The sequence below is a fragment of the Strix uralensis genome, chromosome 4 (assembly GCF_047716275.1).
Source record: "Strix uralensis isolate ZFMK-TIS-50842 chromosome 4, bStrUra1, whole genome shotgun sequence".
Classification (NCBI taxonomy): Eukaryota; Metazoa; Chordata; class Aves; order Strigiformes; family Strigidae; genus Strix; species Strix uralensis.
The window spans coordinates 19,222,112-19,247,963 of record NC_133975.1 but is presented as its reverse complement, the minus strand read 5'-3'; the positions used below and the strand labels follow the sequence as shown (position 1 = coordinate 19,247,963).

Sequence of the window (25,852 nt, the reverse complement as noted above, 5' to 3'; positions counted from 1 at the left end):
GGGAAGACCGTCTGGGTTATTCCTGCATTGGGTAAAGGTAAACCCATGTGTGGGATTACTTTTGCCCAAGGACCTGGATGAACTTGGTGGGTAAGTCCAATGTGTGCCTCAAGATTTGATTTTAGGTGAGAATAGCCAATGAATCGAACTGTCAAGTAACCCTGTTACTGCAATTCATGCCCCGCAACATCCTCCTGCCACATCCAAAGCCTTCTGCTCCACCGGCTGAGCTGACTTCACTTCATTCCTCCAGCCATAAAGACTGTCATGACAGATGGAACCCAAAGTTATATACTACTGTATATTACCTGTTTGGACTTACTATTGTTACTGTTGTCTTGTTACTATTACTAAATTTTTTTTTATTCAACCTACGAATTTCTTTTTTTTTTTTTTTTTGTCCCTCCCCCATTTCACGGGGCGGGGGCGGGGGGGGAGGGGGAGGAGGGTGGTAAGTAAATGTCTGGCCATGTGGTGATTGGCTACCGGTGGAGTTTAAACCACAAGAGCGTAGAGAGAAAACTGTTTTTCTGCCTGTGTTCCACCCTCCCTTCCATTAATTTCTGAAGTAGAGTAAATCTATCAATATACAAGTAGAGGGAGTTTTCTCAGCCCTCTGATAGGCATAAAGATGTATCTGAATAAATGTCTGATTTAGGATTTCTGAGAGGTAGTCCATCCATTTGGGATTCAAAACACTAATCTCCTTTATAAGGTTGATCTGTAGTAGAAGAGGTAGTGGTGCAGTGGTAGCAGTAAGGCCAGGCTTGTGGGATCAAAAAGAATAAGGAAGTGTGGCCTGATTCTGTAACCTGGAAAAAAGGCTACTTGCCAATAGTGTGAAGTCCTGTTTTTGCTGTTCTTTAGTGCTTGCTACACATTTTCTATTTAAGATTACTCAAATGAACTGGATAAGGATAATCTGAAACACATGTAAGAGAACTCAAAACTTAGGTAAGTGTAAGACGCCTTCATTCATCATGTCATAACTATGATAAATATAACATAATGAAGTGATAGTTTGATTACAGTTTCATGTTAATTTGTAGAATAATTATTGTGTTGTTCAATATTTTAAGCAATTAGGGTTTTAAGAAATACTAAATATTCATTTGTTATATTTTTCCTTAATTGTATAGAACAAATTTAGTTTTAATTTTGTCCTCAACAGATACATAACAAGTAAAACAAATTTATTTTCTATTGTGTATGAGTACTATAAAACCAGAAAAATCTCTTTATTGTACAGATTTTTCTCTACTTGCTTTAATCACTAATTTGACAATCTTTTTAATATGATTAAATATATGGAACAAAATCATTTAAATTAAAAGCAGCATACCTTTCACCCTCTTCTTTAATTTCTATGTGCAGCAGTAAGATGACAAAAATATGAGCGGAGATGAAAAAAAGCTCAACAAGCAAAATTCAAAGTAAAAATTATGTTGGATGTAAACATTAGCAGGTAGTAATAGGGATGACAAAATAGCAATAACTCATATTTCAGTGGCTATCATAATAGGATCTGAAATAATTTTTCAAATACTAACAAAGTAAGCCTCACAATTGAATATTGTCTTGAGAAAAGGAGGATAACTAAAAAACCAAACCCTGAAACAGTTAACCACCACCTTGATGGTATTTTGGCAAAGGTGTGTTTTAGTCTTCTGAAGATAGCACAAGAGCTCCTGCTCTCACTTCTGGACCATGCAGCATTTGAACAAGAACTTACTGTAGATTTCTATTGTACGTGAAATCTCTGTAAGTAGAAAATACTACTTTAAGTGCATAGATATTTGCATACTTACATCATCCCTAGTGTACTGCTGATTATGGCCATGTCAAAAAAGCTACAAAGGTCAGAAAGATGTAGCACTTAAAAATAGTTTTACAGCAACGTAAAGCATAAAATTCATAAAATAAAGGAATTATCCTGTGTGCAAGGAGGCTGTGTCACTTTTATTTTTCAACTATTCTTTTTTTCAATACTGATGTGACATTATTATTATTAATATATCTAAACAGAATAGTATTTGTAAATAACAGAATTCCTATCAGGGTGTTCAGCTTTTTTCTTTTCATTAGCAGTATCTCCTAATAGATGTAGCTCAGCTCAGGTTCTGCTCCTGTCTGTCTGTTATGTCACTTATGCCAATGGATATGGCTTTTTTCCCACTTCTTTTTTCTCTTTAAAATTTTCAATAAAATTCTTAAAACATGCAGAAAATATCTATCAGGGTAATGTCACAGCTGGTGAGGTTTGTTGTTGATTTTCTTTCTGAAGCAAGTCAACCCACTTTCGACCTTCAGAGGAATTAAACTCTCTTCCAAAACATTTAACAATGCCCTTTAATTCTGCCTCCTGTAACATCAGTGCCACACATTGCTTATGCAAGCAGTGAATACAAATGTAATCCCTTCTGGTAACTTTATGTATATGTTCAAGTTTCACTGTCTTCAGTACATCTTGAGGACATGCTGCTTCAGTGCTATCCTTGCTAAAGATGATGTCCTGAAGCAGAGTTAGTCTTGTGGAGTGATGAATATTAAATACTCTAAAACAATATGTGAATCTTTAGGTTCTTGTAGTGTTAAAATTCTCAATAATTCCATTTATCAAGTATGATAGTAAATCAGGAGGGACGAGGATTACGTAGAGTACATATTAATCAGCATTAGTATAACTAGCAGTTCTACTATTAAGACACAGCAATATCACACAGTATTTTTTTATTTTTTTTTTTTTTACTTTTTGAAGTAACTGTGATTTTTCTTTCTTTAGATGATTCAATTTAGCACTTTAAATTGAGGAAATCACTGGAAAGGGGTAGCCGTCAGTATGCTATATCTACCTGATTTACTGTCAGTGCATTCTAATAAGTTACATTTCAGCTTTTACTTTGAGGCAGAGATAGCATAAGCAAGTTTCAGTGCATGAGATTGAGTCATGGTACCTGTTAGTGTTCTTGATCTATAATAACTGTCTAATTTGTGCTACTTTAGCAAATCTTAACAAGACATTAAAATCTTTTGGATAGATGTCCTTTTCAGGATCAATAGAAATCTGTTACTTTTGTATTTTAAATCTACAAAGATTCAAAAATTGTAAGTAGAAAGTGCAATGTATAACCAGAAGAGATTTTATATATATCCTTTTCTTCATATATTTTCTTAATGTATTTTGGGTTATATTTCATATTCACTTGGAAAACAGAAAAAAACGACCTTGGTGAGAGGAGATTGAATAGATTAGTAGAAAGTACCTATTTCAAAATACTCGACAGGTGTATAGCACTATTGGACTGGCTCATTTTTATGAGTAGTAACTGGAATGTGAGCCTGGATTTCAGTTATTCCAATATGAATGACTTTGACCCCACACATCACTTGGTGCCATTCTTTACATTCAGGAGTATTACAAACATTTTCTCTCTGTGAGTGTTCTATCAGTTAATGCTGTCTTCCTCACTTGTGCATTGCTCTTGGCTCATTCATTATAACATTGTTTATTGCCTTTACTGAGTGGGTATACTTAATTGTTATACTGAATGAGAAATAATATAACTTTTGTATTCTATTTATGCTATTTAAACAGAAGTTTGCAATACCCAAGTCATGCCAGAAGCCAGATAATCACTCCAACTGCTGCTATATTTTCCCATTTCTTTCCTGTGAGCTCATTTTTTTCTTTTCACCTTTATTTTTTGCATTTTCTAACTACCTGTCTTCAGTTGTTTATTACTGTGCCTGGTTCACTCTCCCTATATATTAGCAATACTATTGCAAACCTGAAGCTAGTATTTCCTAATTTGTATTTAACGCTTGAAATGACAGTCTTAAAGGGTCTGTTGGATATAACCTCATTATGATATTCTGTATGCACACATAAAAGAGGGGCAAAAAAGTTTCTTTTTCCTATCAGTTATCTTAGTGATTATTAGCAGAAATACCATTCTCAGGACTAGTATTCCACACAACAGCCTGCTACATACAAAAGTAGCTTTCCTTATTAGCAGGTGTCAGTACTGGTCAAAACTAATTTGCAGTTGTAGTACTTATCTGGAAGAATATACGAAATGGAAATAGCATAATACTATGACACAACTGCACTGCGTATACCTCAGTGGAGATTAACATGTACAGAATAAGATGTAAAACCACACTTTAGTTAGCTTACTTTGCTTTATTAATTTGCAATAAACTAGACTAAGATAAAGAATTCTTAGAATTTTGTAACTTCATTAAAGATGTTCCAGCTTCCAAGCCAAGAGAAAGGCTTACTTTCTTCTATCTCACATAGGAATGTTTCCATTTGAAGTAAGATTTTTTCAGGCTCTGTACTGCTGTGTCCTCTGTACAAAGCTATGGATACAAATCAAAGCAGTGACAGATAAAATGTAGCTAAGAAAGTAACCGATTTTTCTCTGCCTTTTTAGGCAGATTGATTCTTCTTTGTTGCAGAGGTACCTTAAGAAAAAAAAATGGCTTAATGTTATAGGAGGGTCAATAGTTGTCCTCACTAGCAAATGGTGCATTCTGGAATCAGAGTTTATTCAGAAGAAAAATGGTAGCACATTACTGTGGGAAGGATGTAGGGAATAGAGATAACTCTCCTTATAAAGGTGGATCTCGAATTTCTCTGCCCCTGCATCTGCACTGCTAATAAACATTGTCGACTCATAGCTGACTATATATATGGTCACATATATACACCCAGAGTTTAATTAGACTAATTAAATATTAGATTTGGGGGCTTGGTGGGCTAATTGTCTGGAGCAGAAACTTAGTTAACTTAGAAGTAAGGACTTTCTATTTTAATTTTCTTTTTAAGATTTTAATCAACTGCAGCTACTGACAGAGGAGCAGTGACTAATGGAAAGGGAGAGGTATCCTTCAGTGATACCTAGTAATTCCAGAAGGGTGAGCACCACCAACCATTTTAAAAATAAAGGTAGGATCACCAAATATTATAAAGTTGAAGGGTTTTCCTTGGTTTGCGCTAATCCTCCAGATACTTTTACAGCTGAACTACTTGAATCTGTTTTTCTACCTCACTTCTGTTGTTTCTCTTTTCCTTTCCTTCACTACAGTTTTGTAAAGCATAACTGTTTGGGTTTTTTTGCTAAGCATCCGAAGTGAACCACAGAATTAAACAAAGCACAAGCAGAACTGTTGATTTGTCAGCAGTGGTATCTGGGGAGTCTGATGTGTTCACAAATGTACAGAATTGGAAAACAAAATGTTTTTATCTGTTCATAGAAAAAGGCTTTAATTGGGGGGATCATGATGTTCTAACAGATAAATATGCAGTAGTAGTGGAAGGAAGAAACAGCTGGCCAGAAAGCGCAATGAAGTTATCTCTTCCATTAAATTTAGAAGCAGATTTGTACTTGCTATTCATTATAAATTGCTTTGCAACTTGGGGGGAAAAAAACCTAAAGAGATTTAACAGATGTAGATAGTCACTCTTTTGTAGAGTGCTGGAGGCACAGCTAGAACGATTACAGCTGTGTGAGAAAGCCTGCTCTTAGTTCTCAAGGAAAATGAAAACAACAGATAAAAGATGGCAGACAGATGAAAGTGGCATAATATTTTATGGACCTAAGTTCCTCAGATATTTCAGTGCAATAACAGTGTAAATCTTCTTTGTTATTTATTCTGCAATGGGCTATCATTCCAAAACTGAAAAATGTATTAACTTCTGTTTGTTATAGTGTGTACAAACAGATGGCCATTGATGCATAAGTATTTTGTGTTCATCTTACAAGCACAGTTGTTGGTTAATAAGGCTTAGATCTCTCTTCTCAAACATACATGGCATATTTACTTGTATGTTAAAAGTTATTGTGAAATGGAAAATCTTTCCCTTGGCTCTGCTATTAAATTTATCAGTAGTCCATATGCAAACTTTGCTGATGTAGAAGATGTATTTTTTTTTTACTTAATGGGTATGACTGCAATGTAACCTTGGAAGGGAGCAAGAGCAACAGCCTCCATGTAGATGCAGCTCCCGAGAGAAAGTGTGTCATTTCTTCCAGCTCTTTCTTGAACAGCTTCATGGCCAGCTGCAGCTCCTCAAGGAGCTCTTGCTCCCCAGGGAGCTGACCTCGAGCACAGGCAGCTAAACTCCTGGGTGGGGGGAGGCACTCTGACATGTGCATCCTTGAATCACAAGTACCATATTAAGGACTTGATGTTTTCTTCCACGAATTTTCTAAGTGTTCACCTTGAGAGAAGTTTTTTCTAGCTTTCCCAACAGGTTTGTCTCCTGTTTGTTGGTATTGTGATCCAATCCATTTATTTTACAAGTTTTAAAAAAGGACGTTAGCATAGGTGGATGCATTTTTTTATACGTGCTCTTCCTGAGTCTCTAAAAGTAAGCTTTAGATGCCAGATTATATATTAACTGCTATCAGTCTGAATCTTTAATATGTACTTCCACTGCTGAAATAAAGGATTGCTTATAAATATCTTGGAGGGGTTTGGTTGAAGTACAGGAGTAGAGAAAGAAATGTAAAGGGTCCACACAGATTAGTTCATCCCTGTCTAAAGGGAGTAAAAATTTATGATTCATTAATAGTTTGGGTTTTTAATATGTCTTGAGTCTAACGGACTTAGCAGTCTGTTAACATGTTTCTTTTTGTTGCTTTCCTTAAAAACAAAATCTACACAATCTTTCCCTCATTCATCATCCTAAAGATGATGTTTTCCAACTTTAAACTTCTAAATTCTAATAGTAGATTACAGTGTTATGATTTAAGGGTATTAGTAATTTTGCCCCAGGGGAAAAGGATGGTTTTCACGAAGTCTTAAAAATAAAAAAATCCTGTATCTTTTAACACCAACTTTACCAGTGAACTATATAGGATAGGGATTGAGGTATGTTGGTATATGCAGTATCTGAGTTTTCTGAAATATATTTCATGCTATATTTATGTATAGGAGCAGTGTCTGTTTAAAAATTGACTTCTCTACATATTAACATTCAAACACTTACTCAGAAATGTTATTTGAATTGTATAGGGTGAGAAAAAGATAAACGACAAAAAAACTCCAAATTTGAACCAAGAAATTCCTCAGACAAAGTCTCCTTAAAAAAAACAAAACAAAACAAAAAAACCCCACAAACTTAAAAAGCATTTCTTAGTATTAATTGTTCTCTTATGGCTGGTTTTGTGTCCTTTTGTACATCGGGTCATGATTCTGTCTGAAAAATGATTTTCAACATTTATTTTACTGCTGGGCAGTTGATAACTCAGGACGCAAAATGAAAATAATGATAAAGTGAAAGCTAAACTCTCACTCAGTGTGAGTCACTTTTGAACTAAAAAGAGTACACTGTACCAAGTCAATAGGGTCACTGGCCAACAAATGCTTCATAGACCAATGTGCAGGTATGCCTGGGACTATGTGTCTAGTTTCAATCTCTTTATTCTTTGCAAAACAGCCCTTCATGTATTTCAAAATGCTGTAGATATCCTCAAAACATTAGACAGTTATCCCCTCTAGTGCGTGGTGGTACCTGCTTTTTCTTCTTTTCCTTCAGGAAAGCTGTATTGCACAGATCATTGAACCGATTGTTAAGACTGTGGATAGGGCTGCAGCTGGGGTCTGGTATCTGGGTCTGGTACTCTCATGGTGTCCATGACCTTTTTACTCTTCCCACAAGTGGGCTAAAATTGCCCCTCCTGTCAAATGTGGTCTGAGAACTTTTACTCACCCTTACTGCTTGTCAGCACAGGACATGCTCTGCAAAATACTGATTTAACCACCAGAAACCGTGGAAATGCAAAAGTGAGCTAACACCACTCCTCCACACCTAGAGTTTATTAATTTTGTTTTCACTGGAGATCAGCAGTTGCAGAGAAGCTGAGGTTGTTGGAACTATTCCTTCTGTTTTGTGTCTTGCTTTTTCGAAACTTGCCTTTTGCTGATATGTGTTCCTGGAGAGTATAAAATCACTTTACTTTTGTGTCAGCCCATCCTTTAATTCCTAACCTCCTTCAGAGAGACATCCTGTGTAAGGTAGTACCTTGGAAAAAAGACAATATCTTGAATTATTTATTTTTTAAAAATTAAGTTTTTAATAAAAATCTTGATAGATACATTTTTTTAAAACTTAGTGATCCACAGAGAATGTCTTACCAAATAATCTAGTATGTACTGGGGTTTGTGATGAGGAGAAATTCTTGTATTTGTTCAAATCATTTAACTATTTTTGCTTTTTCTCCATCTACACTAAAAAGCTTTATGGTTCTTAACTCATTAATACCACTGAGAAACTGCTTTGGGGATCAAATATTCTCTCATTTTGCTAAATGGGAGCCTCAGTTCAACAAATAAGGCAGCAAGTATTGCTTAACCTTTACTGCAGTTGCATTCCCTTTCCCCCCCAAACAACTAAAAGTGAAAGAAAACAACCTTCTGACAGGGAAGGAGCAAGACAGCCACTGCATTCTGTTTGCTTGAGACTCAGAGCAGATACTGTATGTCTCTCTTTTGGTATGCAAGACAGTGTCATTCATTAGGAAGAAAAAATGTGCTAGACTTGAATTCACCAAGAGAATTTACCAGGTGGCTGAATGCTGTATAATATAAACTTAACTTCTTCCTATAGCTAGGATCCAAATCAGAAAATTTAAGGAATACCTTTCAGAGGTACTAGTTTTATAAACATGTCCTGTATACTTACGTTAAGAAATGTAAATTAGGATTAATCATCAAACCCATTAAAAATACAAAATTGGACTGAACTGTGTCTTGCTGCTGCTGCATGTGAACTGTATGTCTGTGGGCTGTGTATCTGGTTGAATCCCACACAGTAAGGAAAGCTGCTGCTGCATGGCTACTGCTTTTCTTCTCATTCATCTGGTATGACAGCAAGTTTTGACTTTGTCTTGCAATAGCTTTGTGCTGGCTATGTCAGTTGAAACCCACCTGGAATTTGTTTCCTTGCTTGCTTGCTCTTTCAGCATTAGGATCTGGCTTTGTTCCTGAGCCTGCACAGGATTGCTAGTCTGGGACTAGAGCCACTGTCTCCAAAAGTATGTTGAGGACAATGCCTCTGCTTTCTTTTCGGTTGGTGGTGGGGTTTTTTTTTTGGTGTTCTTTTTTGTTTGTTTTTGACAAATTATAAATGATTTTTTTATCTGACTTAACAATCTGTGAAAGCTCACACAGTATCAGACAAGCACCAAAGCAAGTGCAGAAGAGACAACCTTCTAGGGACAGAGCAACAAACTGTCAGACCTGTTCAGGCAGCCTTGGAATAGCCTAATTATTCTCCAGTGTACCACAGAATTACTTTATGTAAAGACAGCATGTGTTACTATCACTATTAGCAAAGAAAGATTTCTAAGAATAACTTTGAAAATAAACATTACCAAAACAAGCATCAGTTGCAGTGAGGGAATGGGCTGAATTCTTGGCACACTCTTGGGAAACCTGAACTGAAATAAAAGTTCCTGAAAATTAAAGGCATACATGCGCATCTAATGTTGGGGGGAGAGGAGTGCTGAAATTTATTTGCTTTTGAGTAATCAACAAGTCAAAATGTTAGTAAATATTTAGTATTATTTTTATGAGGATATTAATGAAATGCTAAGACTATGACTGGCTGCCTCATCATACAATCTTGCTCATGATTAATTGAACTCTACCTGAAAACTAGTTACTAAATTTTTTCTGTGTAACTGTTTTTTCCTAATTAGAGTGAGTTCAGAAAAGACCGGCATGACTGCAAAGCTAGGGAAATTGCTTCTGAGAAGATTGGAGAAATTAAAATTCATAGCCTGCTGAACAGATGATTATTGGGGAGAAATGATTCCTGAAGTATTAATGGCAGCAAAAATAGTCTTAAAAATGTCTGAAAATGGCTTTAAAACATCTTAAAAATCCAGCCAGATCCAAATCATGTTGGTTTAACAGGAGGAAGACATGCTGGTGTCTCAAGGATTTTTGGTATGGCTCTATGCATGTCAAGAAGCATGTGAAAATGAACTTCTCATGACCCACAAACCTGCTGTGCATAATGAAATATTTGCATATCTAAGCTGTAAGCATGGATTATAAAGGCTGTGGTAAACCCTGCAAAGCTACTAAAGAAGAAAAGATTTGATCCCTGCAGTAGCATAACACAATCAAAAGTGGCGTCTGAAGTTTTGTTGAAGGTTCAAGATAGTGTGCTTCTGTATTTTGATGCTTCCCTCATTTCAGTATCTACAAGAACCTCATGATGCTACAGTTATTTGGACATATTATAATGCTTCCTCAGGGAAGAGCCATAGCCTTGCTTTTACTTACTTCAGTGATAAGGCATTATAAGTTCATTGCTCCCTTCAGGGTTTGGTTTCATACTGCTGCTTCTTTCCAGAGTGATTGAACAGCAAAATTGCTGGAGCAGAAAATTTTTCATTGTGTTACATAGATCTTCAAATATCGTTGTAGGTTCCTATGTAGGGCTAGGTTTGTGTCTATTTTGGATTTTGAATATACCCGGGTAGGCAGACTTCACAGCCTCTCCGGGCAACCTGTGCCAGTGTTTGGTCACCTTCACAGTAAAAAAGTGTTTCCTGATGTTGAGAGGGAATCTCCTGTGTTTCAGTTTGTGCCCATTGCATCTGGTCCTGCCTCTGGGCAGCACTGAGAAGACCCTGGCTCCGTTCTCTAAGCACTCTCCCTTCAGTTATTGATATACATTGATGAGATCCCCCTTGGGCCTTCTCCAGCCTGAACAGTCCCAGCTCTTAGTCTTTCCTCATAGGAAGGATGCTCCAGTCCCTTAGACATCTTTGTGGCCCTTTGCTGGACTCTGTGTGGTATGTCCGTCTCCTTTGTATTGGGAACTGGGCACAGTAATCCAGGTGTGGCCTCATCTGATGAGGCATCTTTTTTGTCAGTAATAAATAAAAAAATAAACAATGACACACTTCAGAAGCTGTTAATAAATGAAACAATAATATATAAACAGATGCTATGGACTAATTCAGAATATTGCATAATTCTGAATGGTAACCACATGTTGCAGATCTGTAGTCAAATCTGTGCATATGTTATATATAGTCTGAGTCTTATTATATACACCTGAGTCTTATTATATACACACACGATCATGATTACGGGGTTTTTTTTATGTTTCTTGAATGTGCTGCAGCCATGCAATATGGGTTAATTTATTGTAGCTCATCTTTGTAGGACAGATACACTCATCTTTTAACAAGTACATCAAATGTAGAAATACGTCAGCCACTTCAGACTTCATTTATAATACTTAGCTGTTGCTATGGAAAAATATAGTGCTTCACCTTTATAAAAGCCAAGGAGAGAAATAGAACATTTATGATACGTGGTTTATTTCATATCAGAGAAAGACAGGTGCATCACAAGAAAAGAGTTGCATAGTAACAATGTTCTTATGATCATGTTTCATAACACATTTTTTTCTTTAGTTGCTAACCATTTGTTGAACCACAGGGAGCCAGACACACCAGTTTTGAAATAGAAGTGTTGTGCAGGATAGGCTGAGGATTTTAAATTGATAGATGGTTGGTTTGAAGGTTGGGATGGTGAATATTCCTATTCATTACTAGAGTGTTAGTTTTTATTACTAGCATACATGGTTCATTTGTTTTCTCATTCATCACAGCAGAAAGCATTTGTCCCTTTCTTTAGGAATTCATCTGAGGTCATCTAACTGCATAATCCATAAAAACATAACTTCCTAGATGTATAGGCAAGCGTAAGTGGATATATTCATAATTTGGCTAACAGAAAATGATTGAGTATGGAGCTGTGAATACTGCTGCTCTGTCCCATCATTTCTACCAGCTGGATCTGTAGGCCTCACAGTAGTTTCTTGTTTGCATATATAAAATGATTGATAATGGTGTCCTCTTGCTTCAATGTATAGTTGCAAAAATAGTAGTGGAAGAAGAAAATCAGCAGGTCAGACACTGTGTTCTTTCCAAATGTGAAAAGACTGAAGAAGAGGAGGGTCATGCCAGAAAAAAAATTATGTGTTGTTAAAAGCAGGAAAAGCACATCTTATATGTAATGTTAGTCATAGGAAGGTAGATCAAAGATTTACTCACATAATACTTCAAAAGGGGTGAGAATTGAAGATGTACAGGTGTGGCACGCCTTGGGCTTGAGCTTTTTTAAAAGTACATTTTGCACTCCTGATCAAGTAGTTCAACATCCAGAGAAACAATAATCATTTAATTTTAGAGCCAATCTACAGCAAGTTTTTTTTGGGAAAGTTTACTTTTACTGATGATTCTCTGCTGGTTAGCTTAACCCAGTCTGAGCTTTCTGATAACAAAACTGTATTATAGATAATAAAGTATTGGGTTTAACTGGCTCCTAGTAGTTCCATTATACTGCAGTTCTCCTGCGTAGACATACATTTATGTTTACAAATTTGGTAGTGGCAATTCCTGCTGCTGCAAGATCGAGTATGATTTAATATAAAAAGAAAAACATGTCTCTAGGCTGAAGATATAGTCGCATAATTTAGAGATAATTCAATTTGTCAAACAAGCCAGTGGGCTTTGCAGTAAAACAAACCAGAATTTGATTACTTACTATTACTAAATGTAATTTAACCTTGTTTAGGAAAGAGATAGCCTCTCTGTAATGCTTTGCTAAAGCTTAATAAATTAAAAGGCTAATATTACTCCCATGGCCATGCTGTTTAACTTACAATCCACTTGCATACCAGCTATTTTAAGCATAATTGTATAACATGTTATATCAGTTAATTTTATAGAAAAATGAAACCACCTGTAGCTGTTATGTCATGGGGGAGTTGGTAATGGCTGTCTTGTGGGATTCTTTTCAACTCTTGTTTTCAGATCAGTAATGGCAGCAGTCCTTTGATTTAGATCAAAGCAAGAACAAAAGCTTCTTAGGAGCAAGTGAGAGTCTGAAGGTGAATATGAAGAGGAAAAAAAGTAATAAAAATCCCATACCATAGCCTAGAACCAGACTACTAAAATGAGGAAAACAGCTATAGCTGCAATATTATTTTAGTGTTCTTTACTTCTGAGACCAAACTTTCAGAAGCTTGCATATCGTGTTTTCTCCCTTGATTACCAATGAATTGTATCTTGCCTGTACAGGTATTGAATTTGTTCCTTCTCAGCCTATATTCACTTACAGTCATTAAAGATCTAGGGCACTTAGTGTAAATATTAAAGATGATATATGAAACCTGATAAATTTAGTTTTGGTCAATTGCACTCTACCTAGCTCTTCTAACTGGTGAAAGTTTCCCTGCAGTTTGGGTTGGATAAGTAATCTCCTAGTGCAATATTGTGCTTTTCAGTAGCTGCAGCACTGACGAGACGAACAAAGTGATTCCATACATTAATCTCATTTTGCTAAACATTTTATGAAAATTACATGATGTTCTGTGATTAGCTGTAGCAGCCTATGCAGGAGGTGTTGCATTAAAAAAAATATGAATTCTTTGACCCTGAGAATAATTTTTGAAAGGATATGTGTAAATTAATTGCTTCTCCTGGTTCTTGAAATGCTTTCTAGTGGACATATTTTTTTTTTGCAGATCTAAGATAGAAACTTTTCAGTGTAGAAAACTGTAGATTATTGCCTGTGAACAGATTTCTTACTGGCTGATAGGAGAATTAAGTTCATTATCCACAATATAACTTTCCTAGCAATCTCAGATCTGACATGAACAAGAAGCTGAAGATTAGCAGTTCATCTGACCTGTATGTAGGTGCCTTTTCTGTGTTTATTTGACAATTTCTTTCTCTTCTGGCTGACTGACATTTCCCTCTGGAAAAAGAGAGTACAGAAAGAAGGGCAGCTAATTAATACTTCCAAATTTTGTTTCTATTTCTAACTCATCAGCACTTTCCCTTTTTAGCTGTGTTGGGGGAAAATATCAAATAGAGTCTAATGAACTATTATTGCTAGCCAGTTAAGACTTTTCTTCCCCCCTGTAAATTAGTTACAACACTGGGCAGATTACTTAGGAAAGCAGTATAATTCAAGTCAATTAATGAATAATAACACATCCTTGCCTTGAAAACTGTTCAATTTTGATCAGCCCCATTCTACATTAGATAGCAGCAAATCCAGAATATCTGCACAGAAGATAAATTAAAATTTTAAGTAGAAGAGATTTCTCTTTGAGAAAAGCCTGAAAAGACCTATACTGTTTACAAGCAGAAGTTAAAAACAAAATATAGTGGAAAGACATAAAACACTTCAATGTATTTGGGATCAGGTACGCGTTCATATTTCTCTACTTCCATGTACAAAAGTCAGAAGAAATTGAAAAGAGGAAGAGTTTATAAACTGCAGAGAAAACTTCTTGTAAGCATTAAAATAAAAATAAAAGAATAAGTAAAATAAAAATTCTTTATGAAAACTAAAGCGATTAAAAGATAAATAAATGCCTCATTTTACTGTGCTAACTACTGTGACAGGTTATAGTTAAAAACTTAAGAGTTTACTGAAATTAACTGGTTTACCAATGTATATAAAAGAAATATGATAATACCAGATAATTTTGAAAGAACTGTGTAATCATATAAAATTATAGGGAAATTTATACCCTAATACACTAATCATAGAATTATTATTTAGCTATTTTTAGGATTTCAAAACAGTTTGTTCCTTAATTGTTCAATTCATAGCATCCTACATGTTACTCTCAAGCATTTGCTATTTGTGATGTGTTAAATTAGGTGGAATATTGTTTTGAAATGGCAGATCTTTTCTTCTTTTAGTCAACTTCGAAATTATTAAAACTCAATTTCCCATATCTAAGCTTTATAAATAATATTTCTGAGTATTTTTGTCTTCTTCCAAGAAGTAGGGGAAAATTGTAGGTATTCTACAAGTGTCCAGCAGTCAGAACCAAAATTTACTTAGTACATAATACGCTGTCATCTTTGAGGTGTCTTTTTTATATATTAAATATATGCATTATTATGCATTCTATACATAAATCATTCTATTTACAATGGTTAGAGTAGCCAGTAATTACTTGGGATTGCTTGTGGAAAAATGTAAGGACTCTAGAATGGGATTGTTCTTGTTGACTCTGCTAATTTTTGCAGATCTACTCAGTCCAGTTCAGAATTCACTTAGGGTCTGTGCTTCTAGAGATAAGATGTATCTCCTACGGCACTTCAACACAGGTTTTTCTTGTCTGTTTACTTAGGAGAGAAAAACTTCTTTTTATGCTTGCACAGCTAATTACTAGGGGGAAGGAGCTGGCAGGATCAGGTCCACAGCCATGAACTCCTTCACTCCATCCTTTGAGGAGCGCCATGCCATGCATCCGCACCTGCCACGGCCTTACACGGTAGCATATACTCCCCTTACTTTGTGGAGGGACAGATCAGCCTAAAGCTGTATTTTTGCGTGCATGTTTATTGCTAAAGGAGTGCTCTGAATTAGAGTTTAGTACTGACATGGTTATGCTTTCCCATAATTAATGATTCAGCAAGCCCATAGGGTGATAGCACCCAAATTTCCAGCAAACAATGAAGGTTCTGCTTCAGATCTTTGGGGAGAGGAATTTACGGCCAGTGGAAGATGCACTGTTTATAGGGGATAGCTTCCTAACAACGCTAACACTTTTTTTTTCCCATGCAACCTACTGGAGAATCAAGAAAGTTTGTGCAAATTTAAATATATTACTAAATCACCACCAGAATGCCTTGCAATGTCAAAAATGAAAGCAGGAAGTAGGGAAAGACAACAAGCCAGAGCAATGCTTGGATATTGCAAGCCATCAGCCTCTGGTTTCAGTGCTTCATGTAATGGATGATGTTTTCTTTTGTATCCTGAGGGTGGCATTGATGAAAAATTCCTTTTCTTTGAACAGCTTTTAAAATTTGCTTGTAGTGTCAATACAGGCTCCCCATAAGGATGTGTCACAGAAATACTTATTCTGAAATAACTGAACAAAATACAAAGTGAGAGAGAGAAATTACACTTGACTGTGAATTTAGGAAGGAATCAGAATACAAAGAAATACCCTATATATAACTGAATTTTGTTATCTCCTTGTTCAAGATTGATTTCATTTTCAAATGCTTTGAGGCATGGAATTTTTATGATTGAACCACTTCCAGAAGTATTCACCTCTGTAAGTGACACTGTTGTTTGAATCTGTTGCATGGTGTATTAAGGGAAACATTTCATACATCACTTCCTTTTCCTTTCCACATAGTTTCTTATCCTTTGTGCTTTACTTCTCAGAGCTAAGACTTGGAGATTCACAAAGTCTGTGTGTGATACCCCTAACTTAGAGAACTATGATGAGAAACAACAGGAAAAGTCTTACTTTTTTTAACAAGGTAGTCTTTGAAGTCAGTAATCAATGACATTAATTCAACTGGATGTTCTCAGGTTAATTTTTTTTCTTTAAAAGTTCTGTAATTCTCCTGTTATGCAGGTAGAACTGACCCCTAAAGCTCATCAAATTCATAATCTCTGACCCTTTCATTTTTCAGAAGGGATCCAGGTCTCTCTGATTGTGTGAAAGCAGAAAACAAAACACTGGTTATGGTTGGGACCACTTATCGCTGGGTGGCTTTCTGCAGGTGGGTTAGCACATTCAGTGGTGGAGTAGAAGGGCCTCTGCTCCCAAGAGTGGACAACTCAGCAGAAGGTAGCCTGGACCTATTGCATGAAAGGAGGATGTAGACTGACAGATTTCTCCATTTTAATAGCTTCCCTGGTGCTGTTTATTAACGACAAATAAGACTGCTTTCACTGTTATAGTCCGATTGTTTGCATTATATTAGGTTTATTGTTTCTGTAATGCCTGTAAAACAAGATGGGTCAAAGTTCCAATCTTGGGATCACATTAAGCCTTGAAATATCATGAACATTTGGCCATGCTTTATCATTTGAGAAAAAGAAGAAAAAGTTGAGGGGAAAAAAAAAAAAAAGGAATAAACTCAAGGAGAAAGTGGAAGTCAGAGATGAGAATGTGTTAAGATGAACACGTCAGAGCCTTAAAAGAAGATGATGATACAGAGTAACTAGAAATTGAAAAAAGGAAAGAAAATGTTAATTTTCTTTTAAAAGGAATAGAACTTAACATGGCAATATATTGAATAATTATTTTACAATATGAGGCAAAGGTAATGATGTATTTGGAAGGTGCAAATGTGAGATAGTGATATTTGGTCTGATTTACTTTTATTCTGCTTTCCTCTTAGGCACCATTTTAGCTCTACAGGTTAATAGGGAAAGGAACTGACATTCAGATTGAAACCATACATAAATAATACAGAACTCGTGACATTCTAGTATTAAATACCCAGAAGAGCAAAACCAAAGAATATTGTTGCTTATATATTGCCTAGTTATAACATAAAATTAACTGAAGTACATATGATTTTTCGAACAAAAAAAAATGTGTAGATTCTAGAGTTCTCCCTCTATGCAAAAATCTGTGACTCTGGTTAGTTATTGTAATTCAATACAGACAGCTTTCAAAGACAAACAAAAAAAAAGCAGATAGTAAATTGTACTTTACATTATTCTTTCTCTACCTGGTAGTCCATGAACAATAGATTGTTACTGTTACACTTTTTTATTATGCCAATTTAAAAATATAATGACTTTCTGAACAAAAGTAAAACTTTCTAAGCTTCTTGAAAGTTAATGAAAATTGTTTCTAACGGAAAGAGTTAAGCAGCCGAAGATGAGTGGTCGATATCGAACATCGTTTATAAGATTGATTTTGGTGCTAGATTATGTGTTTCTTTAGTAGTATGTCTAAAATTTTTCTGAAACTTCCCTTCACTTTATTTTAGTGCCTTGTATACCAGTGGACCGGATTTAATAAAATTATTAGGATGGGCACAAGAATAAGCGTGTAGGCCTAACCTTATAATATTTATGCATGTGTTGCATAAATATTCTTCGGAGCCTATTCTTCACACTGGGCATCCTCTTGGTAATTGTATTAATAAACACAGGACAGTTAGTTTTGTACAGACTATCCAATAAATCATCTGGGATCATAAGCCTCTTTTCTTTTTTCCCTGATGCATAGCCTGGGCAATATCTTCCCAGGAGCTGTGGAAAATGCCTAATTCCCATTCATATATATCAGAGTTTGGGGTTCAGCACTTACAGGTTCACGTCCTTAGATGGAAAAGCACTGTTTGTATTTCTCAGTCAATAAATAATACATTCTTCCTGCATATGGAACGGGGTTTGGGCAGTGCATGTCTCCTTGACAGCACTATATTTTGCTAGCTGGAGGCACTGATCATGCTGATGTGTATTTCTTTAATTTCCATTCTCATTTCCACTGAAGATTCTAATTAGATTCTGGTGATGCTTAAGAGGAGGAAAGGACAGTGTTTCTCTGATTATTCTTTCTAATGCAGAGGGCAGTAGTTTTCTGATGTGCAGCATGTAGCACATGTGAAAACAGATGTCTGTCTTTAGCAAACTGTCATTTGTCCAACTTAACAAAAACCGTGCTAAGAGAAGCTGGGGAAGGGCTGTGAAGCTGGGGGAGAATCACAAAGCCTGGGTCTGGAAGCGCTGAAGTGCAGAGTGCAGACAGCAGCGTGCTCCCTCGTGCAAGTTTCCAGGGAGCGTTTCTTCTTGGCACTGACAGCCAAGTCTTCAGCTCCGACACAGATGTTTCTCCATCAGCTCTGAAGTAATGCTGCTCACCAGATACAATGTCATACCCAGGGGTTCGTGGTCCACCTCAGCCTTCTAAGAGGACTCGCTACTGATGAAATCAAATGCTTAGAGAAGCATGAGATGTGATGCTTTATCTAATATTTTATCTCAGCTGGAGTGGCTGGTGAATCGCCACAGCTCAGTACAGCGCTGCTGTACACCACTGCAACTTTCTTCAAAGCAAACTCTTGGTAAAATCCTCTAGTTTCCCTCTGATTGCAAACTGGTGTGAAGACTGGAATGATTTGCCTGTTGGAAGAATGTTGACTCTCGAGTGGGAGTCGGAGGGACTGCAAACAGTGGGTATTGTTGTGATTATATTTGCATCTCTGAAGCTGCTTCATTTGCTGGGACTGATTGATTTTTCAGAAGGTAAAGTGGTCACTTGCAGTTTGTGCTCTTTGTAGGTGTGGTGTCTGATCGGCTAAAATACACTTAGGGAGCATCAGGTATAAAAGCTGTGAAATAAAAAGGCTTGAAAAGTGAAAATAACATTCAGACTAAAAATCCTGGTTTGCTTCTGCTGGTTTTACTTTGTTATTGTAAAACAGAGGTAGATGCTAGCGAATATTTGTATTTTACAATGAATTGCCAAGTGTCTGTGTGTGGATGTTTATTAGAAAGACTGAAAACTGAACATAATGCCTGTCAGTTGCCTTTGAAAGCTATTCACTGCTACAAAACTTGATAGATTAAGTGGATCTTAGTTCAGTTCATGTTTTTAACATGCTTCGCTCTTCTGATTTATGATGCAATTCGGGTTTTATTCTGTATCAGTATTTATGTGTTAAAAACCTGTTTCATAGATAAATGCAAAACACTTACTAGAGAGTAAGCTTTAGGATATAGTCTGCTTGACACCTTTCAAAGAAAAAGCATAGATGCCAACATTAAATGTGGGTATTTTAAATATATATAATGAATATATGTTTTAAAATTCCTTTTTTTTTCTCTCAGATTTCTCTCTGCTCTCTACTGTATGGGTCATATCATTTCATCTACTCTCAAAGAGGGCTTCGCGTTAATTTCAGTAGGATTTTTATTTCCATACAAAATGATATTTTTCACATTTTATAGAAATAAGCTATTACAGATCAGTTATCAATGAGATCTTTTGCTGTCAAATTTTCAACACTTTAACAAAATGTCTCATGTAGACTGTTGTAGTAAACAAAAGCTATTCACTCACTGAAGCCCTGGCTCAGAAAATACTGCTTTCGTCAGTATGTTTGTACATGTGAACACAAACCAGTCCTTTTTGATGTGCAACTGCTTTCAGTCAGAATCATACAGCCAAGGAGAGCCCTCCAGTTTTCTGAAACATTAACTTTTCATCATGGAATAGGATCTTTGATGGATGTAGAGTCACATCATCACCTCATAAAATTGTTCAGCTGATAAAATGTGAAATATTTAACACAGCACTTTTATAGTTCCTGAACTATTGAAATAAATCATTCTTAGAACTGTTTGTGGTGAGAATTTATATTTGCTGTGTTACTATATAATGCATCGGTTATGGAATTGTAAAATTACTTTTCAAATTCAAAACAAATGAGTAATTTTTCTCTCATAACAGTGCTCACTTCTGGGGTTTTTTTATGCTCTGGATGTCTAGCATTTTTAAGATCTAAAAAATCCTCTTACTAGATATGTGTTAGCTTCAACTTTATAACACATGGTAACAGGAAAAAATGTTAAAATACAATATTGTTTTTTTAGCAGATGTACAGTTACATCCCTTTCTTGATGTCTCACAGTATGATATGGCTATTAAGTCTGTGGGAAAATGTTTCATGTATTTTCAACTATATTAAATCACCTTTTAAAAAAAATCCCCCTGGTAGAAATTATACTGATTTTAATATAAATAGTATCAGGACGATATATCAATTAGAGTGTAACTTTTTGTCTTAGTTCTTATGGTATTTCCTCACATGGTAATGTCATAATTTCACTAAAATTACCTAGCAACATAAAACTGATCTCTAAATGTAAAAAGATTAAGCATTATAAATTATAGTGGATATATTTGTAACATCCACAGTGTGCATAGCTCTAGTGACCTCGGGGAGTTTCCAGTTCCCATAAGGCTGATCTGTGCTATTCAATTCTTCCATGTTTGGGTACTGCCATTACTATTAAACAAGAATTCTACCCCAAATGATTAAGGAATATTTTACAGGATATTCAGAACTAATGTTTTGTTGTTCTTCTACTGAATGCAAGGACAGGTTTTCTGTTTATATACAAGGAGAACCATATTTGAATGTCCAGTGTTGACCCTGAAACCAAAATAAGCAGTGAGCCCTCCCTAACTACCCCATGGAAGGCAGGGCATGAGCCATATACTGAAACAAATCTGTTCCCATAGCTGGGCTTTCTGATGCCTTAACATGTGTTTCTTAATATCCCTGATATATTGACTTATTTTAAAAATATCACTGAAAGATAGGGCAGCATGCTTGTCCGGATGTTTGCCAATACAGGACAGAGAAGACAGCTAAATGACAAATCCTTAGTTTGTTACAACTCCACTGATTTTGATGAGGTTGTGATGATGCATTATGGCAGTTTTAACCAGCAGAGCGACTTGTCTAAGCCCAAACCAAGAGTCAGCCACAGAAATGGGAGCAGAACTAAAGTCATCCACAAAAGCATCATGGGCTGAGTAATTGGAGTGTTTCCTTCCTTCCAGTTCACTTTTCCTCTCTGTCCACAAGAATGTGGAGGTAGCTTCAGTTTCATTACTCCTTAATCTGTTTGTACTGTGAAAATGCAACATCTTGTTTATTGTTTATTTTTATAGTAACTTATAATGAGATATAAAATACCCTAGATGTTGTATTCCAGGCACTTTCAGTATTATTTTTAAAAAGAACAAAGATAAAACAATAGTACACTTGCAGAAAAATTTCTTCTTTAACACATCTACTGGAAGTGTTCTACCCAGTACAGCTTCTTTGCCATGCACAGTCATCTCTCCTGCAAAAACGGACTTTGAATTGAACAAGCAGGAAGATGGGTCACTCACTGTGCTGTGATGGACAACCACACTCCTTTACTTTACATAACAAAGGAGTTAATGGTGAGGAAGAGCTTGACTTGCCCACATTCCTCCATGGGAAAGTAGGAGAATCTAGGCAATATGTTTAGTTTTATTACAATGTTCAACATTTGTCAGAAAGAGAACCTGATTTGATGCCATGTCCCAGACTAGGAACTATATTCTTCTGCTTCATCCATCCTCCACTTTCCAGTAAGCAGGAAAGAGAGACTAGAATGAGGAGAAAACTGGCTTTACTGGAGCCAGCGAGCTATTTCAGTTAGGACAGAATTGAATCAATACCACTTTTACTAGAAGAGGATGAAACTCCCTCTCCTTCCATTACTTTGAAAGTGGTTTGACACTGATCAATATCTTCCCTCCAGCTTCCTTGACTGAGACTTTTGCTGCTGGGCAGCTTCCCTCCAAAGCTTTTGTTTTGTTACTCAGCTGGAAGGCGAGGAGAGGAGAGCGATCAGAACTGAAACAAAGGATCAGAGCAGTACAATAGCAGCACCAGATTAAATTCATCCACTGGGAATTTGGAGGAGAGAGACTGGCAAAATGAAGGATACACTTTGCATTTCTGTGTCCAGAATATCTGTCAAGTGGTAGCTATATGGAGACGTTATGTAAATATGTGTGAGCAACTTTGTAAACATCAGGGGACTGCATAAATCAGTCTTTAAAAGGACAAACTGTGCCTCTTCATTCATTATGCATTGATTGTTTTGAAGTATAACACCTCATGCAGAAGTGGTTTTCTTTTTCTTCTGAATGTAATCAACCAGTGTTGCAAACTATTCTAGAGCCTGCTATTCTTCCCCTTTTCCTTCCACTAATTTCTAAGTTTCCACAACTTTCAAATGCTTATTCATTTGTAAATTTTATGTCTGATATATGAATGTCCCATGAACTCAAAATCGCTTTGCTAGTAGGACCCACTGGTCCCTACATGTTTTTTCAACTCAATAGGTCATCAAGGATATGTAGGAATATTTGATCCTTAGTTTATCTTACTGTAATGCAAAGCAAAGAGAAGTTCACTTACAGTTATCAATAAACATATTTAGCTGTAAAGTCAGCCTTGAGAGTAAATAGAGTAATTTGTTGCATTGGCTAGAATTTGGAAATTGGGGAAGGGGAGTATTTTCTTTAAATAGAGGTAGTTTTACTGTCTTAGGATATATCTGCTATGTGCAGGTACAGAAATAACATTTTTTTTTTCTTTCTACTCTAATTTGAATGGTCAGAAGCCACCTCCAGTCCAGAAGTTATGTTAGTGCATTTGAGTTGATTTGTTCTGTCACACTAACACACTGAAATGTGGCCTCTTTTGTAGCTGGGATACTTAAAAGCACAGAGAGGATAAGGTTAGGTCTGTCTGCAACCATCTCTGTTAACATGTTGGTTACCCGTATGGTTTACCAAAAACATCAATGTTTAAAATACTGTCTCAAGTGCAGTATGAGTTTCCCACTTAGAAAATGAATGATATGGGAAAGACATATTGCTGACAAATTCTCTATTGCTTTGTACTTTTCTAAGAAAAAGAACCTGAAAAAGCAAGTTTTCTGCTTGTCTACATGTGGCTGATAAGTTATTGGAAATTGGATGTCCTACCCATGTACTGGTGACTGTGCTACAAGCCCAGGTTCCTGCAGACTCTCAGTCTCCTGTATCACGTCTCTCAGCCAAATGGGATGCAATGTAGCATAACTCCACAATAAACAAAAAGATAAGGAATATACCACACAGCAGTACGTGTCTGCTTGCCTTTTCTCAGCAGCTGCTTGTAACACTGGATTAGGATCTATCAATAAGCTGTTCAGTTTTCACATGGTGAAATGTCCACTTCTTGCTTGTCTTTTTTTCTTCTCCAGAGATACTTGTGGGATTGAGGGAACTACTTTCTTCTGAGTAAACCAGCATCACCTGCCTCAAAAAATTCTGTTCATGGATGCTGATATCCCAGTGCCAATTCATGTTATCAAGGTATATAATAGTGTGAGGTTTCCTATGATCATCAGTGAATCGTTCACACTAGAAATGACAACCAATAATCCCTTGAACATCAAATATATTAGCGCCTGTGCACATAGACTGTTTATTTGCTGAATGTGGCTAGGTGAAAGGTGTTAAGATTCAAACATTACCTTTCCAGAAGCATAATAATTCCCCTCAAAGGTGAACAAAGTAGATTACCTTTTTTCTTTGGGTGTTTCCTGAACTCTTGTTGTAAATCTCAAGAGAGATTCTGGATTCAAGGTCACTATAGGAACGTCAGTCTATAGAAGCATCTAGAGAAGCACAGCAGAGAACAGTTACTTCAGACCAAGTACAAGTCTGCATTAAGTCCTGCTTTAAATCCAATCTCAAATTGATAGAAAAATTGAGATGTGAATTTCAGTATGCTCATCTATAAAGAGATGTCTTCTTGGACATGTATGTTTCTGTATGCTTATGCTGGGTGCAGGACAGACTGAAACTTACTGAAACTTGTAACCATCTGTTATAGCTAGCTCAGGGTTGTTGAAGATGCTCTATTTATTCCTCACCTTCCCTCAAAAACTAGGCTCTTCCAGGCTTGGGAGCATGATTTTGGGAAGCACCATCTTGACTAACCTTCTTATGTAAGAAGATTGTAATCTTAGTGTAACTATATTGAAACTGAAGATTTTCTTTTGTTTTGCTTTTACTTTAGTGTCTTTCCTACCTGAATAAGATGCACAAATGACATATGAGTGTAAAGTAATATGCTTGATAAAGAAGAGTAAAAATCATTCTTTCATGTCAAAATCAGGGAAATCATGCATCAACCTAAACATTTGCTTTTACCAAACTATGAATTAAAAAGGACAATTTACTTAAGAATTTTAAGGAAGGCCTTACTGATTTATTGAGATCTTTTCATTAACTACTTTCCATGGACTTCTCCAGGGTTTTTTTTTAACATCCAGAACATTTGGATCACTGAGGAATAGAACATTTTAGATCCGTACCAGTCTGAATTCAAAATTTAGATACTGGCTGTGTGAAAAGTGGAGAGAAATATTTCAGATGACATCAAAATACTGGTAGAAACCAGGAACACTTCTGTAAGGACAACTTATGTGCTGTCTCTTCACATGAGAGTTCACAGAAGGATCAGGTATTATGAATTTTCTGGACTGCTTAGATAAAACATTTCTTTTTAGTATGCACTCACCCACTGTACTAAAACTTTACTCTCTGGCTCAGGATCACACAGTATATTTGCATCCTAACTTGGGGAGGGCTGCTTTTGGCCACACAGCTCTGAGAGAACCCTTCTCCTCAATCATCGGATCCTTCACCTAGACTTTTAGCTTCTTAGTCTTGATTTTTTTTTTTTTCAAGAAAATGTTCTTAGTGATAGTCATTTTAGCCTGAGCGATTGACTATTTGCAAGTAAGAAGGCTAGTTTCTTCTTGTATTCATCTTTCTGAAGATATAGTTACTTTTGAGCATCATTTGAAGTTTTTTCAAGAGATGCTGAGTATTTATCTTCAGCAGATCATTCATCCATAGATATCTGGGTTTTTACCACTTTTGCCTCCATGTTAGATCAGATGCCTCTTTCTCAGGACCATTTTACTGTCATTGTTCAAGTACTTTATGAATGCCTGTGTTGAGTATGAAAACATTTGAGAGAAAAATGGAATAAAATACATTTGAATTAGCACTCAGAGAAGAAAAAGAGAGTACTACCTTTTATCAGGATGTACTACATCTATGAACTGTGACCAACCCTCCATCATACTATTACAGAATACTAAAATAAATGTAATAAGAAAAAAGACGAAATCAGAAGATGAAGGAACACTCACACAGAAAACAGTCAGTATTCAATCATGACGGCCATTGCTGGCCAGAATTAGATATCTTTTGAAAAGGAAGGAGGTATTTTCTCCCAGAATATAGAGACAAATATCCAAAATAAAGGTATGTAACATGTATTTGATAGCTGTAGCAAAGTCTGCATCTAACCAGTGTGCATCCCATATCATGGATGCCAGGAGTTTCGCAAAGAATGCCCTGCTTAGGCATTTCCCCTCTGCACTCTGCCACTGCTTCAGTCTCAGGCTGCTT

The 25,852-nt window shown here is 36.2% G+C and overlaps 1 protein-coding gene across 12 annotated transcripts in view; it reads left to right on the top strand.

Moving 5' to 3' along the window:
• KCNIP4 (potassium voltage-gated channel interacting protein 4) overlaps positions 1-25,852 on the top strand; it is a 442,570-nt gene that overhangs the window by 312,391 nt on the left and 104,327 nt on the right. Inside the window, exon 1 of one of the 12 annotated variants that reach the window (XM_074865902.1) lies at positions 4,930-4,951. The exons of 8 other annotated variants lie outside the window; for them this stretch is intronic. Coding sequence is in view for 1 of the 4 variants with exons in the window: in XM_074865892.1 (XP_074721993.1) it covers positions 18,957-19,068 (112 nt within the window). In the remaining 3 variants the exon portion in view is untranslated. Of the gene's footprint in view, positions 1-4,929; positions 4,952-18,570; positions 19,069-23,625; positions 23,738-25,852 lie in introns of those variants that run through there. 3 more of the 12 variants (XM_074865892.1, XM_074865899.1, XM_074865901.1) reach the window with 3 other exon arrangements.